This window comes from Lepidochelys kempii, chromosome 1 (genome assembly GCF_965140265.1).
Source record: "Lepidochelys kempii isolate rLepKem1 chromosome 1, rLepKem1.hap2, whole genome shotgun sequence".
Lineage (NCBI taxonomy): Eukaryota > Metazoa > Chordata > Testudines > Cheloniidae > Lepidochelys > Lepidochelys kempii.
Window position 1 is genome coordinate 164,520,908 of NC_133256.1, and position 17,025 is coordinate 164,537,932.

Sequence of the window (17,025 nt, forward strand, 5' to 3'; positions counted from 1 at the left end):
TTAGGATCCAAATCCACCTTTCATAGTGGAATTCTGGTTGCAGTCTTCGTTATGGAGAGGCTATACCTCTTAATTACACACACCTGCAGAGCTGCAGCAAGAACCCTGGTCCTGCAGTTCCTAAATTCAGAGTTTTATGACTACTGTTATTGCTAATTAAAAGCAACAGCCATGAATATTCAGGGATACTTTATTTGCTATTGAGTGTAAATACCTAACATTTTTCATTACTGCAACTGCAGAAAACATACTTGACTCCTTTTAAAATCTTGTAAAACTGAGTGCTTCGAATTCCATTTTAATCAAAGGGGTTTAAAGACCTTACCAGTGTAAGTATATTATTTTATAATACATTAGGATAAAACTATTAATATTCAGTCAGCTCCAGTTGAGGTAGAGCACTTATCCCCAGGAGCAAGACTTCCTGGATAATTGAATTGTGGGGTTTAACAGGCATTATATGAATGTTATCCAATTTTCTGTGGCCAGAACAATGGCTGCAATTTAATACCTTATCTGGAAAAGGAATTCTTGCAAATTCAAACACCTCCACTGTGGGCTAGAATGTACTGTGGCGGGGGCAACGTGGGGAAATGTAGACAATTATTTGATATGGCCTCCATGAATATAATAAAACCCACAAACCAAACCCAAATAGCTGTATGAGCTATGGCTGACGCACTACTATATTATCTTGTGAAGGAGGCAGCGAGAAGCAGAGTAGAACCCCACCAGTGCGTCTGACTGGTACTTCTAATGGAAGACAAGATCTGTAGGAACAGCTGATTTTATTATGCCCTATGAGGCTGTACTCTGTTTTGGCCTTGCTCTGCTGTCCAACTGTGTCCACCTCCACAGTATAAATGTTGCAGAGGGGAATTTTGACTCCTAAGGGAAGCAATATCTCACTATGCTCTTTACACTTAACTTTCCCTGACAGGGCACATGCTTCACAGAGCAACTACGCTCCCAAACTCTAACCTTCTGGTTGTCTTTACCCTCCCTGGAGCTAAGTTTCTATTGAGGGAGTGGCCACTTTTCCTCTTCTCTCCACCCACTTACTCCTGACTGTACCAAGTAGCAGTAGGAGGTGTTATGCCCCTTAAAAAATAAAAATGCAGGCTTGCTGCTGACCACATTAATATAGTACACAGATTTAACCAGTGAAATAATCAGGCTGAACATTTTCAAGACAACTTTATTAGAAAGCTGCTGCTACTTACAAAGCTACAAGTTACAGTATCTTACATCAATTTGGGTTGTCAATAGCCCTGTAAATATATTAAAAATAACTTTTTTGGGTATGACACACACCTGCTTTTTCATTACAGTAGAGTGATTTTTCTTAATAGATTGACAATTATAAAATGGCAGTTTATCCATATGAAGTTAACTATAGCTAACTTACATCTTTAAAGAACATCAGTTTGTGCTGGCATGCTAAAAAGGCAAAACAAAAGGAGTAAAGGTCATTCTAACCTCCTTTCTTAAGATGCACGTAGGAATGAAATATTTGAAACTTTGCCAAACTTTTTAGTTAGTGAAGGATGCAGAAACAAGTACTATGTTCAATTTCTGTTGCTGGAGGATGCAGTGAAACAACTGTATACTTTTATACTTTTTTTTTTTCCCCATAATGTATGTGGCAATTTTAAGAAAATCATAGAATTTGACAAATGCAAAACACTGAAATCCAGCTATTTATCATTTAAGGGGCTGCTTGATAACAGGATTATCCATCTGCCCCATGTTGGTAGTGATCAAGTTGCTACATTCCGATGGTTTTCACTGCCAGCTGATGGCCTCTATTAAATGAATTTTAGGGTCTCAATCCAGTTTCCTGTTTCCATATTACACTTGCCACCTTCATTGTTGTAGCAGAGAGAGCAAGGACTGAATGCAGATTGAGATGGAACTTTTTCATATCTTCAGGAGGACCTTTTGAGATTAAGATCGCTGTATCTGGAGGATAAGTGCAGAAGCTGATAGTGCTGATTTTCTGTTGACAAATAGGGAATTTAAATTTGTACTGCAGTCACCTTTACAGAACTAAAAATAATTTGAGCTTTATAAATACTTGAGCACACAATTCAGCTAGAGAGAACCTTATTTGTTTAAAAGTGTTGCATCTTTAGTGATAAATTAACATTTCATTCATGTAGCATTTATCTCAATGCACTTCATAAACTACGTATCTTTATGCAAGAATCATTTACTCAGCAATTCTATACAGCTATTTCTAGGGTGGGATATAATTGCACAGCACCATAGTTTAGGACATGAAATAGGACAGTATTCAATTAAAATCGCTAGCTGGATTTAAGAAAGTCCCAAGTAAATAAATACCAAATTGGCATTTGGCCAGAAAAACCTGCACTCCCTAAATTTTCCAGTAAATGTTATGGGGTCTCTAGTGACCACAGGTCATTAGACCCTCAATTTTAAATTAACTGGAGGACTGTCAGGGCTGCTGGACTATTAAATCAGTCATGACTTGGGGCTAGGGGGAGATGATGTCCTGTTGAATTACTAATTCAAGCACTTGAGTGATTATTGGATTATTCTGAAAAGGAGCCTTTTGTAAGATTAGAGCAAAGACATTAGCAATAAGAAAAGGACCTAGCACCCAAATAACATAAAGGGAAGTGAAATTTGACATTGAAAAGTGGGGGGGGGGGGGAAATTTAGCATGCGATCTTTTCTCTCCTTCAGGTACCATTCTTTGCATGAGTTCTTAATCTGAGATTTCTCTCTCATTTACCCCAAAACTCATTCCACTGAATCTTTCAGAATGTTAGAGCCTCAAAATTATTTTAGGGAACCTGCATGGAAACATGCTGCTATGATGTAACAATGCTTTTGTATGAAGACTTTAACCTCATTTAGCTACATAATGTTGCAGTGTGCTACTACTGCATGATATAAATTTTGAAGTTATATTTTTTTTCTTGAAAGGTAAACAATTAAATGTGGCAACCATACCTGTCCATTTCATAGTCACTCAAGTGGAAACTAAATATCCCATGATCACGTTTCTAAAAAATGGGGAATAAACCCAGTGTCTAAGATGGCAATCTGGTTTTAAATTTAAGTGCACAAATTAGTCATCATTCTATTTTAGAGTTAATAGTTGAGCCATAGGAGCCTGAGAGAAATGAGAACTATGACTAGGAGGCTCCATAAATTTGTAGCTGCAGATAGAGGGATAGTCATGTTTTACCTGAAACTGAGCCTCATGCTAGTCTAGTAAAATGGATGTTTTGTTACGAGAGTTGAGCATCTTTCTGCATCTAGCAAACCTCAAAAATAAATTCTGCAGTGGCATTAGCTGTGTTAGTTGCATTAGTGTGTTTCCATTAGATTGTTTAATGGCATTTAAACATTTCTGTATTTATAATTTTAAACCTGTCATTTAGAGTAAAGATGTACAAAATACATTAATCAAAGTAGAATAATAGCAAAGGGGCAAAATGAATAATAAAAAGGTTGACAAATTAAAAACCTGATCCAACAAATCACATAAGAATATACTCTGACTTCAGTAGGACTACTCATCTGCTTACAAATGTGTGCTTAGATGCTTTGCTGGATTCATGCCTGTGAAATCTGGTAGGGCACTCTCCATTTTGACTAATGTTTGATGTATTACTATAGCTGCACAGAGATGCCCCAGCTAGGATTGCACACCATTTAGCTTAATGGCAGTTCAAACACTGAAGGCTTAGCTACACTTGTGAGTTAGAGCGCATTAAAGCAGCCCTGGGCGTCCACACTGGCAAGGCACGTAGAGCGCACTGACTCCGTGGCTAGAGCGCTCCTGGTAATCCACCTCGGCAAGTGGAATAACATTTGATGCGCCCTGGCTGGAGCGCCGCAGCGCCATTGTGGACACCCTAGCCTGTTAATGCACTCTGATTGGCCTCCCAAAGTGTCCCACAATGCCTGTTCTAGCCACTCTGGTCATCACTTTGAACTCTTCTGCCCTGCCCTCAGGTTACCAACCATCAGACCTGCCCTTTAAATTCTCTGGAAATTTTGAAAATCCCCTTCCTGTTTGTTCAGCCAGGTTTGGAGTGCTCTCAGTGAATCTTTCCAGGTGACCATGCCTCCATGCTCCGGGCGATCCCCAGTATGGAGCAATGGCGAGGTGCTGGACCTCATCAGTGTTTGGGGGAGGAAGCTGTCCAGTCCCCAGCTGCACTCCAGCCGTAGGAATTACTATACCTTCAGGCAGATATCAAGGGACATGATGGAAAGGGGCCATGAGCGGGATGCACTGCAGTGCAGGATTAAAGTGAAGGAGCTGCAGAATGCCTACTGCAAATCCCACGAGGCAAACAGCTGCTCCGGTGCTGCCTCCACGACCTACCATTTTTACAAAGAGCTGGAAGCGATACTTGGGGGCTACCCCACCTCCACTCCGAGCACCACCACGGACACCTCAAAGTCCAGTGCAACAAGGCAGGAGGAGCAAAGCAGGAGCCAGGGTGCTGAGGAGGAGGGAGACACCCAGGCATCCCTAGATGCATGCAGCCAGGAGCTGTTCTCAAGCCAAGAGGAAGGTAGCCAGTCGGAGCAGCCGGTGCTTGTGGAAGGACAAACACCAGAGGAGGTTCCTGGTAAGCGGCTTTTATTTTGGGAATGAAATTATTCGGTGCGGGTTCTTGGGGCGAGAGAGGTTAGGGCATGCATGCTTAGATGCAGAATAGGGTGTTGATGTGCTCTCACATATCGCGGTAGTTGCTCTCAGTGATCTCTTCAAAGGACTCAACCAGAAGTTGGGCAATGCGCTTGCGCAGGTTTCTTCGCAGAGCCACTGTGGTCCTTGTCCCAGTCAGGCTAACATGTCCGCGCCACTGTGCTGGGAGGGGCGGGGGGACCATTGCTGCACAAAGGCAAGCTTCATATGGGCCAGGGCAGAAGCCACATTGTATTAGAAGACTGTCCCTTGCTTCCTAGGTCACCCTCTGCAGCGAGATATCTTTCAGGACGAACTCCTGTGGTAAATGTGGGGAGAGTGTTCAGTATAGGGGCCCCTGCAGCTGTTGGCCCTCCCAAAGGCACAGAAACCTAGAGGACAGTACGACCATGAAACAATCAGTCCCCCTTGACCCAGTGCTTACTCACCATTTTGGGGCTCCCATGGGTTATGTTCGCTCGCTTGGGGACGGGCAAATTGTTATTGTGTAGACTGTGCTTGCCCTTAGGTACTGGGAAATCATAGCTCTGTCTGGTGTGAACAATGCTCCCTCTGTTAAGTGTTGCATTTTGCCCAGATGCAACCTTGAGATCTCAACCGTCCGTGTTATCACCGGCTGAAAGACTCCAACGAATTAGGAAGAAGCCACGTAAAAGCAAAGAAAACATGCTACATGAAGTCATGCAGCAGTCCCTTAACGAGAATAAAAAATTGCAGGAATGGAGGGAAAGCGAAAGGAGGATCCGCCAGCAGAATGAGGAGCGCTGGCACAAAAGCACAGAGCTCCGGCAGCAAAGCGCAGAGCAGGGGGTGTGAAAAATCACCCTCCCTGAGCACAGCAAGTCTGAGCGCTTTAAAGTGCTAGTGTAGACAGGCTCCCAGCGCTCGGAGCTAATCCCCTTGTGGAGGCGGATTACCAGGATTGCTGGGAGAGCTCTCTCCGAATGCTCACACGCGATCACACTTGCACTTCAAAGCGCTGCCGTGAGAGCATTCCCGTGGCAGCGCTTTGAAGTTTCCAGTGTAGACATACCCTGAGTCCTTTGAGTTTACCAGGATTACTCATGTGTAAATGTTTGCAGGAGAAGGGCTTGAGAACAAGTGATAAATGATGGAAGGGCACCCAACAGACTTCTAATTTATAGTGGTAATAATTTTTTTTAATAAAGTGCATGCCAACCTTCCCTAGCCACATATCACACCACCAATAGACCTTGAGGAAGACAGGTCTTAAAGGACATTGTAAATGTGGTTGGACGTGGCCTGACCCAAAGCCCACTGAAATAACTGGGAGTCTTTCCCTTGACTTCAGCATGCTTTGAAGCAGACTCTGGGAAGCCACTCTGGACGTGAGGGCATCACCCCATTAGGGGGCAGAGGACAAACTTTCCATCACCCATGAGTAAGGATAAGATTATACCATGGAGGTCACAGAATCCATGACTTCCAGAGACCTGTGACATTTTCTGCTTCAGTCCCAGGGTGGCATGGCTGGAGCTCCCAGCTGCTGCGGGCGGTGGTGAGTGCTGGACCCCCGTCCCCATTTTGTCAGTTATTTTTAGTAAAAGTCAGGGACAGGTCATGGGTGTCCCTGAATTCTTTTTTTATTGCCCATGACCTGTCCTATCCTTGACTTTTAGTAAAAAGTTACTGCCCAAGTTTTCTCAGCAACCACCGGGCCAGACAGCTGTGGTGGGTTTTTAAGAAAAGCAGATTCTCCCCTGATCCCAGGACTCCAGGAGACAAGGTTTTAAAATGGGAAGAGCTGTCAACATTGCTGTAGGCTCCCCTTGTTCAGGCTGGTTTCCCAGGCCCCGCAGGCCTCAACCCCCAATCCAAGGCTGGGCAAATACCGCCCAGCCCTGACTCCCACTCACCTCAGGGCTCAGCTGGCCTGAGGGGGCGGGTTCCTGGCACAGTCGCTCATTTTAGACACAAATTTACCTCATATTCCCCTCCCCCTGCGGCGACCACCCCAGCCCCCCGAGTGTCCCCGCGAGAACTGTGAGAACTGTGGGGCGGCGCTGACACTGTACCCCCCAGGTTCTCTCTACAGGTACCGTTGCGGAGAGTGGACCAGATGATATGTCTGGGGCGAGAAAGCAGAAGGAGACTCCGCTGGTTGGAAGGCATGAGATGCGATGTCCTGAGGTTGGGGGTTCCACGACCACCACTCCCAAGAGGAGAAGGCGGGTGGTGGTGGTCGGGGACTCTCTTCTCCGGGGGACTGAGTCATCTATCTGCCGCCCTGACCGGGAAAACCGAGAAGTCTGCTGCTTGCCAGGGGCTAGGATTCGCGATGTGACGGAGAGACTGCCGAGACTCATCAAGCCCTCGGATTGCTACCCCTTCCTGCTTCTCCACGTGGGCACCAATGATACTGCCAAGAATGACCTTGAGCGGATCACTGCGGACTACGTGGCTCTGGGAAGAAGGATAAAGGAGTTGGAGGCGCAAGTGGTGTTCTCGTCCATCCTCCCCGTGGAAGGAAAAGGCCTGGGTAGGGACCGTCGAATCGTCAAAGTCAACGAATGGCTACGCAGGTGGTGTCGGAAAGAAGGCTTTGGATTCTTTGACCATGGGATGGTGTTCCATGAAGGAGGAGTGCTGGGCAGAGACGGGCTCCATCTTACGAAGAGAGGGAAGAGCATCTTTGCCAGCAGGCTGGCTAACCTAGTGAGGAGGGCTTTAAACTAGGTTCACCAGGGGAAGGAAACCAAAGCTCTGAGGTAAGTGGGAAAGCGGGATACCAGGAGGAAGCACAGGCAGGAATGTCTGTGAGGGGAGGGCTCCTGCCTCATACTGGGAATGAGGGGCGATCAACAGGTTATCTCAAGTGCTTATATACGAATGCACAAAGCCTTGGAAACAAACAGGGATAACTGGAGGTCCTGGTGATGTCAAGGAACTATGACGTGATTGGAATAACAGAGACTTGGTGGGATAACTCACATGACTGGAGTACTGTCATGGATGGTTATAAACTGTTCAGGAAGGACAGGCAGGGCAGAAAAGGTGGGGGAGTAGCACTGTATGTAAGGGAGCAGTATGACTGCTCAGAGCTCTGGTACGAAACTGTAGAAAAACCTGAGTGTCTCTGGATTAAGTTTAGAAGTGTGTGCAACAAGAGTGATGTAGTGGTGGGAGTTTGCTATAGACCACCGGACCAGGGGGATGAGGTAGATGAGGCTTTCTTCCGGCAGCTCACGGAAGCTACTAGATCGCATGCCCTGATTCTCATGGGTGACTTTAATTTTCCTGATATCTGCTGGGAGAGCAATACAGCGGTGCATAGAAAATCCAGGAAGCTTTTGGAAAGCGTAGGGGACAATTTCCTGGCGCAAGTGCTAGAGGAGCCAACTAGGGAGGGCGCTTTTCTTGACCTGCTGCTCACAAACCAGGAAGAATTAGTGGGGGAAGCAAAAGTGGATGGGAATCTGGGAGGCAGTGACCATGAGTTGGTTGAGTTCAGGATCCTGACGCAGGGAAGAAAGGTAAGCAGCTGGATACGGACCCTGGACTTCAGGAAAGCAGACTTCGACTCCCTCAGGGAACGGATGACCAGGATCCCCTGGGGGACTAACATGAAGGGGAAAGGAGTCCAGGAGAGCTGGCTGTATTTCAAGGAATCCCTGTTGAGGTTACAGGGATAAACCATTCCGATGAGTCGAAAGAATAGTAAATATGGCAGGCGACCAGCTTGGCTTAATAGTGAAATCCTAGCGGATCTTAAACATAAAAAAGAAGCTTACAAGAAGCGTAAGGTTGGACATATGACCAGGGAAGAGTATAAAAATATTGCTCAGGCATGTAGGAATGATATCAGGAGGGCCAAATCGCACCTGGAGCTGCAGCTAGCAAGAGATGTCGAGAGTAACAAGAAGGGTTTCTTCAGGTATGTTGGCAACAAGAAGAAAGCCAAGGAAAGTGTGGGCTCCTTACTGAATGAGGGAGGCAACCTAGTGACAGAGGATGTGGAAAAAGCTAATGTACTCAATGCTTTTTTTGCCTCTGTTTTCACTAACAAGGTCAGCTCCCAGACTGCTGCCCTGGGCATCACAAAATGGGGAAGAGATGGCCAGCCCTCTGTGGAGATAGAGGTGGTTAGGGACTATTTAGAAAAGCTGGACGTGCACAAGTCCATGGGGCCGGACGAGTTGCATCCGAGAGTGCTGAAGGAATTGGCGGCTGTGATTGCAGAGCCATTGGCCATTACCTTTGAAAACTCGTGGCGAACGGGGGAAGTCCCGGATGACTGGAAAAAGGCTAATGTAGTGCCAATCTTTAAAAAAGGGAAGAAGGAGGATCCTGGGAACTACAGGCCAGTCAGCCTCACCTCAGTCCCTGGAAAAATCATGGAGCAGGTCCTCAAAGAATCAATCCTGAAGCACTTGCATGAGAGGAAAGTGATCAGGAACAGCCAGCATGGATTCACCAAGGGAAGGTCATGCCTGACTAATCTAATCGCCTTTTATGATGAGATTACTGGTTCTGTGGATGAAGGGAAAGCAGTGGATGTATTGTTTCTTGACTTTAGCAAAGCTTTTGACACGGTCTCCCACAGTATTCTTGTCAGCAAGTTAAGGAAGTATGGGCTGGATGAATGCACTATAAGGTGGGTAGCAAGCTGGCTAGATTGTCGGGCTCTACGGGTAGTGCTCAATGGCTCCATGTCTAGTTGGCAGCCGGTGTCAAGTGGAGTGCCCCAGGGGTCGGTCCTGGGGCCGGTTTTGTTCAATATCTTCATAAATGATCTGGAGGATGGTGTAGATTGCACTCTCAGCAAATTTGCAGATGATACTAAACTAGGAGGAGTGGTAGATACGCTGGAGGGGAGGGATAGGATACAGAAGGACCTAGACAAATTGGAGGATTGGGCCAAAAGAAATCTGATGAGGTTCAATAAGGATAAGTGCAGGGTCCTGCACTTAGGACGGAAGAATCCAATGCACCGCTACAGACTAGGGGCCGAATGGCTAGGCAGCAGTTCTGCAGAAAAGGACCTAGGGGTGACAGTGGATGAGAAGCTGGATATGAGTCAGCAGTGTGCCCTTGTTGCCAAGAAGGCCAATGGCATTTTGGGATGTATAAGTAGGGGCATAGCGAGCAGATCAAGGGACGTGATTGTTCCCCTCTATTCGACATTGGTGAGGCCTCATCTGGAGTACTGTGTCCAGTTTTGGGCCCCACACTACAAGAAGGATGTGGATAAATTGGAGAGAGTCCAGCGAAGAGCAACAAAAATGATTAGGGGACTGGAACACATGAGTTATGAGGAGAGGCTGAGGGAGCTGGGATTGTTTAGCCTGCAGAAGAGAAGAATGAGGGAGGATTTGATAGCTGCTTTCAACTACCTGAAAGGGGGTTCCAAAGAGGATGGCTCTAGACTGTTCTCAATGGTAGCAGATGACAGAACGAGGAGTAATGGTCTCAAGTTGCAGTGGGGTAGATTTAGGTTGGATATTAGGAAAAACTTTTTTACTATGAGGGTGGTGAAACACTGGAATGCGTTACCTAGGGAGGTGGTAGAATCTCCTTCCTTAGAGGTTTTTAAGGTCAGGCTTGACAAAGCCCTGGCTGGGATGATTTAACTGGGAATTGGTCCTGCTTCGAGCAGAGGGTTATACTAGATGACCTTCTGGGGTACCTTCGAACCCTGATATTCTATGATTCTATGATTCTGCAGGCAGGGGCGGCAAGTTATATGGGCTCATGGTGCCCGGGCTCCACCAATATTCAGGTCCCGGCTCCACCAGTGTTTGGGGCCAGGTCTCTCCCCCGGCCCTGCCTGCCGCTGTCACACACCTCCCCCGAGTGTTCCCCGGCCCCCACTTGCTGCCCCCGCTCACCGCTCCAGAGCCTGCAGCTCACGCTGACTCTGCTCTGCTGGCTTCCAGCATCAACTGCTGCTGCAGGGATCTAGTGCCCCTGTCCACTGGGGCCAGGGCAGGCTGCCGTTCCGTCCTAGCCCTGAGCCTCTCCAATGCCCCAAACACCTCATCCCCAGCCCCAGACTGAGCCCTCACATCCCCCCACACCCAAACCCTCTGCCCCAGCCCTGAGCCCCTCCCACACCCCAAACCCCTCATCCTCAGCCCTCACCCCTGCACCCCCTCCTATCCCTAAACTCCATCCCAGAGCCTGCACCCTTCACCCCCACCCCTTGCCCCAGCCCAGAGCCTGCACCCCTCACCCCCCCTCTGCCCCAGCCAGGAGCCTGCACCCAAACTCCATCCCAGAGCCTGCACCGTGGACCCCTCCTGCACCCTAATCCCCAGCCAAGGGCCTGCAAGGGCCTCCCCCACCCAAACTCCCTCCCAGAGCCTTAGGCAGGTGGGGAGGCAGAGTTTGGAGGGAGGGCCGGTGGGTTCTGGGCACCACCAAAATTTCTACAAATCTGCCACCCCTACCTGCAGACTGAGGCGCGGTGCGGGGGGGGGGGGGGCACCACACCCCGCAGGGATGTGGAGGGGGGTGTCTCGCGCGCCCCTCCGCTTGGAGGCTCGTGAGCGCCTACATACGTGACAGCGAGGCAACGGCCCCAGCTCCCCGCCTCGAGCACCCACCGCCACGCGCAGCTCAGCTCAGCTCAGCTCTCCCTCCTCCCCCACGCCCCCCTCCCCCACTTCCGGCCCCGGGCGGCGCAATGCGGAAGAGATGGTCGGTCCAGAGCGGAAGTGAGGTAGCCGCTGTCGCCGGCAGCCGCAGCAGGAGGCGCCCCTGGAGGTGGCGGCGAAGCCGGTGAGGGGCTGGGGCCTGCGGGGGATGGGGCCGCTGTCGGCAGGGGCGAGGTTGCGCGGCTCAGCCCCGGGTGCGACCGGCGCGGGGCTGAGGGAAGTGGCGCCGCAGCAGCTGCACAAGATGGAGGATCCTTGAGCATCAGCGACACCCGCTCGGCCTGTCTGTCTGTCTGTCTGGTGGGGGAGGTATTTGGGTCTGTCTGGGTCCGTCCGTCCGTCCGTCCCCGGGGGAGGGGCAGGGCCGCTTATCTCCCAGCTCTCGGGTTTGCCTGTCCCTGCCTTGGGGGCTCTGCGTCCCTCCCCCGCGTGAGCTGTTCACCGCGCACGGTCCCCGGGCATTATCCCAGGGAGCCCCGAGGGGGCCGGCCCGGGGTGAGCTCGCCCGCGTCTCGTCCCTTCCCTTCCCCTCCCCGCCCCGCCGCTCTCCCTCCGCGGCCCTGGGAGGGGAATAATCCGAGCTTGGGCTGCCGCTGCTGCCCGGCGTCCCATCCGAGCATGGCAGCGTGCTCTGTGCCCGCTGGCCCCCTGTGAGGAGATCGGTAAATATCGGGCCCTTTCGAGAGAAGGGAATTGAGAAATGGAGAGGTCCAGGCGGTACTGCTAGGATAAAAGGTAACCCAGATGCTTTTAAAAGGCCTGATCCTTGTTACTAACAAGGCCTTAGATTGCTAAAATAGAGTGTTCTTTATTTTATTTGCTTTTCCCCTTTTGTACTTTTCCCCCTTTCCTTTTTGTTTTGTGTGATTAAAATTAGCCTAATGACTCTGAGTTCACTTTTATTTATAGTCTCATCTTCTGGTTTCTAGTCAATTTCACTAGCCCAGTGTCATAATGATTGAGTCATAGTAAATACTATAGGGGAAGGTTTAAATCCAAACAAGCAACAACAAAAACCTGCATCCATTAAAATGACAGTAGTGCCAAAAAACATGTCTGTCATCAGTAAGTTTTGTAAAAATAAACCGCTTTTGGCCTTAAACCACTGGCAGAGTCCCTTTGGTCAGAGTCACTACTAGAGCTAAAAATTGAACCTGTCTGGGCTCCTAGTCACCCACTTTCATCATTAGGTAGTTGTCACTCTTTTTGTTCAGTGTGGTATGTTTGTCAATGACTCCCTCTTATCCAAGAAATCATAGTCTGTTAAATAAATGTATGTGAAATGTTTTTTGCTAACCTGGTGAAATCTGCAAATGAGCTCTTTTAAAAGTTGCTTATTTAGGTGCTTGTGTTCTAAAAGCCAACTCATTGTAATGCTTGTCTATAAATTATCCCTTGAATACATTTTTCTGAGCAAACTGAGCTTTAGCCGAAATCATTAAGTCCTTGTGTGGGTTCTGTCTGTCTTTCTCATGACATGACATGTCTTCACCCTTCTTCTCCACACCACCCCCAATTAGATACTCTCTTAAAATACCTGAGTGAGGCTAAGAATTGGGACTGCTTTGCAGTGAGAACCCTGAAGGTACAGGAAGCTTTCACTAACATGGTCTTGTATTGGACAGGGCTGCCTCTGATAAAGGAAAAATGGCTTTCAGCAAAGGATATCGTGTCTATCACAAACTGGATCCACCTCCATTCAGTGTGATAGTGGAAACCAGAAATAAGGAAGAGTGCCTCATGTTTGAGTCTGGAGCTGTGGCTGTCCTCTGTAAGTCCATATGTTTTATTAAGTACAATGTGAAAAGTTGACTGACATGAAAATGCATTCTATCAAGTTTATTTTTATTTTTACTTAACTCACAGAAGATGACTTGTTACATCACATAGTCTGTTCTTTTCCTAGTGTTAGATGATTCTCTTTTATACAGTAACTAGTGTTCAGTCTACTTTAAAATGAGTAAAATGGCAAGGTTTTTCTACCTGCTTAAGAGAGAATTCTACAGTTTAAATGACTTTATTGTCAGTTTGTGTTGCCTGACATTTATCCTACATTTTTCCTGTATTAATTTAATCCCATTACTCCTAGTTATATTTTGTTCATCATAATACAAATTCCTCTTCCTCTGAGAGTACGACATGCTGTTATTTTTCAAACTAATCAGCTGTATTTCCTCACAAAAATTCCATATTTCTCATTTCTATTTATTTTCTAAATTTATTTGTTCTCTCTGATCTCTGATGGTTTTCATTTCTTCATCTTCAGTTTTGTTTGTATTATTGCTTTGTCTTGTTACATTCTATAATAATATATTGTCCATTTCTGTTTCTGAGCCCTGTTAAGAAATCACAAACTTGCATATGTGCAGTACATCTTAGATTACTAGTAAGTAAAATTTTTTTGAAGAAAACTATTTTTACAAAGCAGTTGCTTTTATAAATATTCAGTGAAGATCATGTAAAATGATCAGTGTAATTTTCACATGAAAATATTCACTGATTAAATGATTCAAAAACAATCTCTTATGAGTGTTTGGCATCTGCAGAATGACTTTTAGTAGATGCAGTTGTAGGTCTATAAGCCATTTCAAGGCCTCTTTTGTGGTATGGTGAGTATCATCCATTTCACTTTTGAATCCATGTTTGGGGCACTGAATTATGATGTGTGTGATGGTTTGGATGTTCTCATGTTGAATGTTGCGTGAAAGTAAGTCTTTGATTTTACACTTGTGCATCAAGTAGTTGTGTCTTCCATGGTTTGTTCAGATGCAGCTCGATGTGGTCCAAAGTCTGCATGGCAGGTTGAAACCGGGAGGGCGGCTTGTTGGGTCATTAATAATAAGCTTGGTTGGAATGGTAGATGGGGTCCAGATGTCGTTCCCAGGCCGGATCCATAAACATGAGGTGATCATGAGTTTTCATGATTTCAGGCATTGTTGGGGCATGTTATCCATAATCTGCCAGATGGGAACATCTGGGTAGTTTTTGGTGCATTTAAGTTCTTGTGCTGTGGCTATATCTCAATGGATAACTCAATGGATGTTTGCCAAATACAAAGCCATGGTAGAGGTGTTGATTTTGGAGTTCCCGTGATGATTCACATGGTCTGATTCAGCTGCCTGTCCACAAGTTGGGTATGGAAACTTCTCGTCTACACCGGTGCACGGTACTCTGCAACTGAGTATGCCAGGGCTCAGGCCAATGTTTGTTGCACTGGGGCAGCTGATCCCCAGCTTGTTCTCACTAACTTCTGAATAATGTTGATGTGAGTCTTTGCTTTAGTTTAGAGGCTACTTTTTAAAGACAGTCATGAAAGGTGAGTGTATGGTCAAGAATGACACTGAGATATGTTTGCTTTGGGTCATAATACACAGTTTCACAACAAAACTCAACTGTTAGTGTTTTGTGCGATTCTGTTGTCAAGATGGAAAGTAGAGACTACCTATTTGCTCCGATTTGGTCTCAGCTGCCATTTGCCTCCATGATCTTAAGGTCAGATGTAAAGGTCACTTCAAATTCTCTAAAGCTATGGGCCTGAATTGTGAATACCAAATCATCAGAATACACAAACGTCTGCGCTATCATTTCAGGCGTATCACTCATGTATATATTGAAGAGTGTTGGAGCAAGTACAGAGCCTTGTGGTAACCCATTATTCAAAGTGAGCAGCTTGCTGGCTTGACGTCTGAGGTATATGCTCATGGTATTCAGCAGCCTGAAAATCCACGCACAGAGGATCTCTTTGGTCTGCTTCAGTAGCAGACAACCCTTCCAGACTGTCATATGCTGCTGACAGATTGATGAAAGCAGTATTGGTCTTGAATTTTTAATGGAATATAGCTTTGATTTTGTAGTGAGGGCCAGGACCTGGTCACAGCAACTTCTGTGCAGTCCAGCTTGCTGCTTGGGTTGGTTTGTGTCCACAGTGGGCCCAATTTGGTTTAGAATCATATGCTCCATCACCACGTAGGTGGTCCTTGAGGGAGATTAGCCTGTAACTAGAAAGGTGATCTGCAGGTCTTCCAGGCTTTAGGAGTGCAATAACCTTGGCTTTTCTCCACACACGGGGGAATTCACTAGTCTTCAGGATGTTGGTGAACAGTTGCATCATCTATTTCCATGCTAGTGGACTCAGGATGGATACCGTCTTTTCCTGTTGCTTTTCCCAATTTCTTGGCTGTATTGATCTCCTTACTTGTGAACGGTCCAGACCATTGAAATGCTGGAGGGCATGTGGATGTCACCTGCCAAAGTCAATGGTGGACTTGTCTGCAATACTGTTTGTTCACTGGGTGTTTTAATGTCCACAAAAGTTGAGCAGTGAGGGCATTGGTTTTTCATCTGCAGCCTAGTGGCATGTGGGGATTTGCAGCCCCCAGGTGTCTCAGCAAGTTCTAGGCATTTCTGCTCGAGTGTGTGAAGTTTAGACCTATGCATTCAAGCCATTGTTTCTGCCTTGCTGGATCCAGTGATGCCAGGAGGACTTTTCCAATTTCTAGGTCTCTACAATCATCATATTTGTGGCGGAGCTTGTGATGCTATGTACCTCAGGGGAACACCCTGTACCCCCCCATGTTCATCCCTATAATATGGTTGTGTGGTATCCAATGCATTTTGTCATGTCGGGTGTCTTCGGAAGGCTCATGATGCACTGAGCATTGTTGTTACAGTAATGTTATAGGTTGTAATTTTATGTACATTGTTCTGAGACTGAAAATGTGTCCTCATAGCTTAAAACAAGCCCAGGCAAAAACTCTCCAGGAGCAGAGGCCCAGGCAAAAACTCTCCAGGGGCATTTCACGTCTCATCAGGGCATGTATGGGACAAACCCAGCCCAGCCTCACAGGGACAAAGGACACTGGCCTAGGCAGCAACAAAGGATCTGTTGGACTCTCGAGTGAGTCGCCCCCCGCTTCCTTTGGTCAATTTGGGACTACGATGAGGTAATGCTCACCTGAGTCTGAAGGGGGGGGGCACAAAGCCAAGAGGGAAGAAAGAACATGATAAAAGGGAGAGAGGTTTGCCATGCTCTCTCTCTCTCTCTCTTTCTCTCCCACCTCCATCTACAAACACCACCACCAAGCGACTGAAGCACTGATCAAAGGGGAGAGCCTGGCTGAAGAGCAACGAGCCAGCCTGTGGTGAGAAGCATCTAAGTTTGTATGGGTTAAGATCAGCTTAGAATGCATTTGCTTTTATTTCATTTGACCAAATCTGACTTGTTGTACTTTGACTTATAATCACTTAAAATCTGTCTTTGTAGTTAATAAATTTGTTTTTTTATTCTACCTGAAGCAGTGCATTTGGTTTCAAGCATGTCAGAGATTCGCCTTGGGATAACAAGCCTGGTGCATATCAATTTCTTTGTTAAATTGACGAACTCATATAAGCTTGCAGCGTCCAGCGGGCATAACTGGACAGTACAAGATGGAGGTTCCTAGGATTGTGTCAGGGACCGGAACTATTGGCTAGTGTCATTCGGTTGCACAATCCAAGCAGCAGCTGGCCAAAAGCACACATTCGCGTAGCTGGGAGCAGTTTACATGCTAGAGGCTGTGTGTGAACAGCCCGGGAGTGGGGTTTCTCACAGCAGAGCAAGGTAAGGCTGGCTCCCAGAGTCGAGGATTGGAGTGACCTAGCAGATCACCAGTCCAGATAACACCAGGAGTCTCTGCGGTGGAGATTAAGAGTGCAGTAAAATGGTCAAAA

The 17,025-nt window shown here is 47.0% G+C and overlaps 1 protein-coding gene and 1 long non-coding RNA gene across 11 annotated transcripts in view; one reads left to right on the forward strand and one right to left on the reverse strand.

The window, feature by feature from the left end:
- Positions 1-1,180: 1,180 nt before the first annotated feature.
- Positions 1,181-11,308, reverse strand: LOC140918261 (uncharacterized). The gene is made up of 2 exons (XR_012161132.1): positions 11,221-11,308; positions 1,181-1,999 (listed from the first exon to the last, which is right to left on the reverse strand). It is a non-coding gene; the product is annotated as an uncharacterized lncRNA (long non-coding RNA).
- Positions 11,309-11,341: 33 nt separating this feature from the next.
- SYNJ1 (synaptojanin 1) overlaps positions 11,342-17,025 on the forward strand; it is a 107,505-nt gene continuing 101,821 nt past the window's right edge. For all 10 annotated transcript variants that reach the window (XM_073362090.1, XM_073362107.1, XM_073362119.1 and 7 more), the window contains exons 1-2: positions 11,342-11,440; positions 12,942-13,087. In XM_073362090.1, coding sequence (XP_073218191.1) covers positions 11,346-11,440; positions 12,942-13,087 — 241 coding nt within the window. In that variant the 5' untranslated portion in view covers positions 11,342-11,345. The remainder of the gene's footprint in view (positions 11,441-12,941; positions 13,088-17,025) is intronic.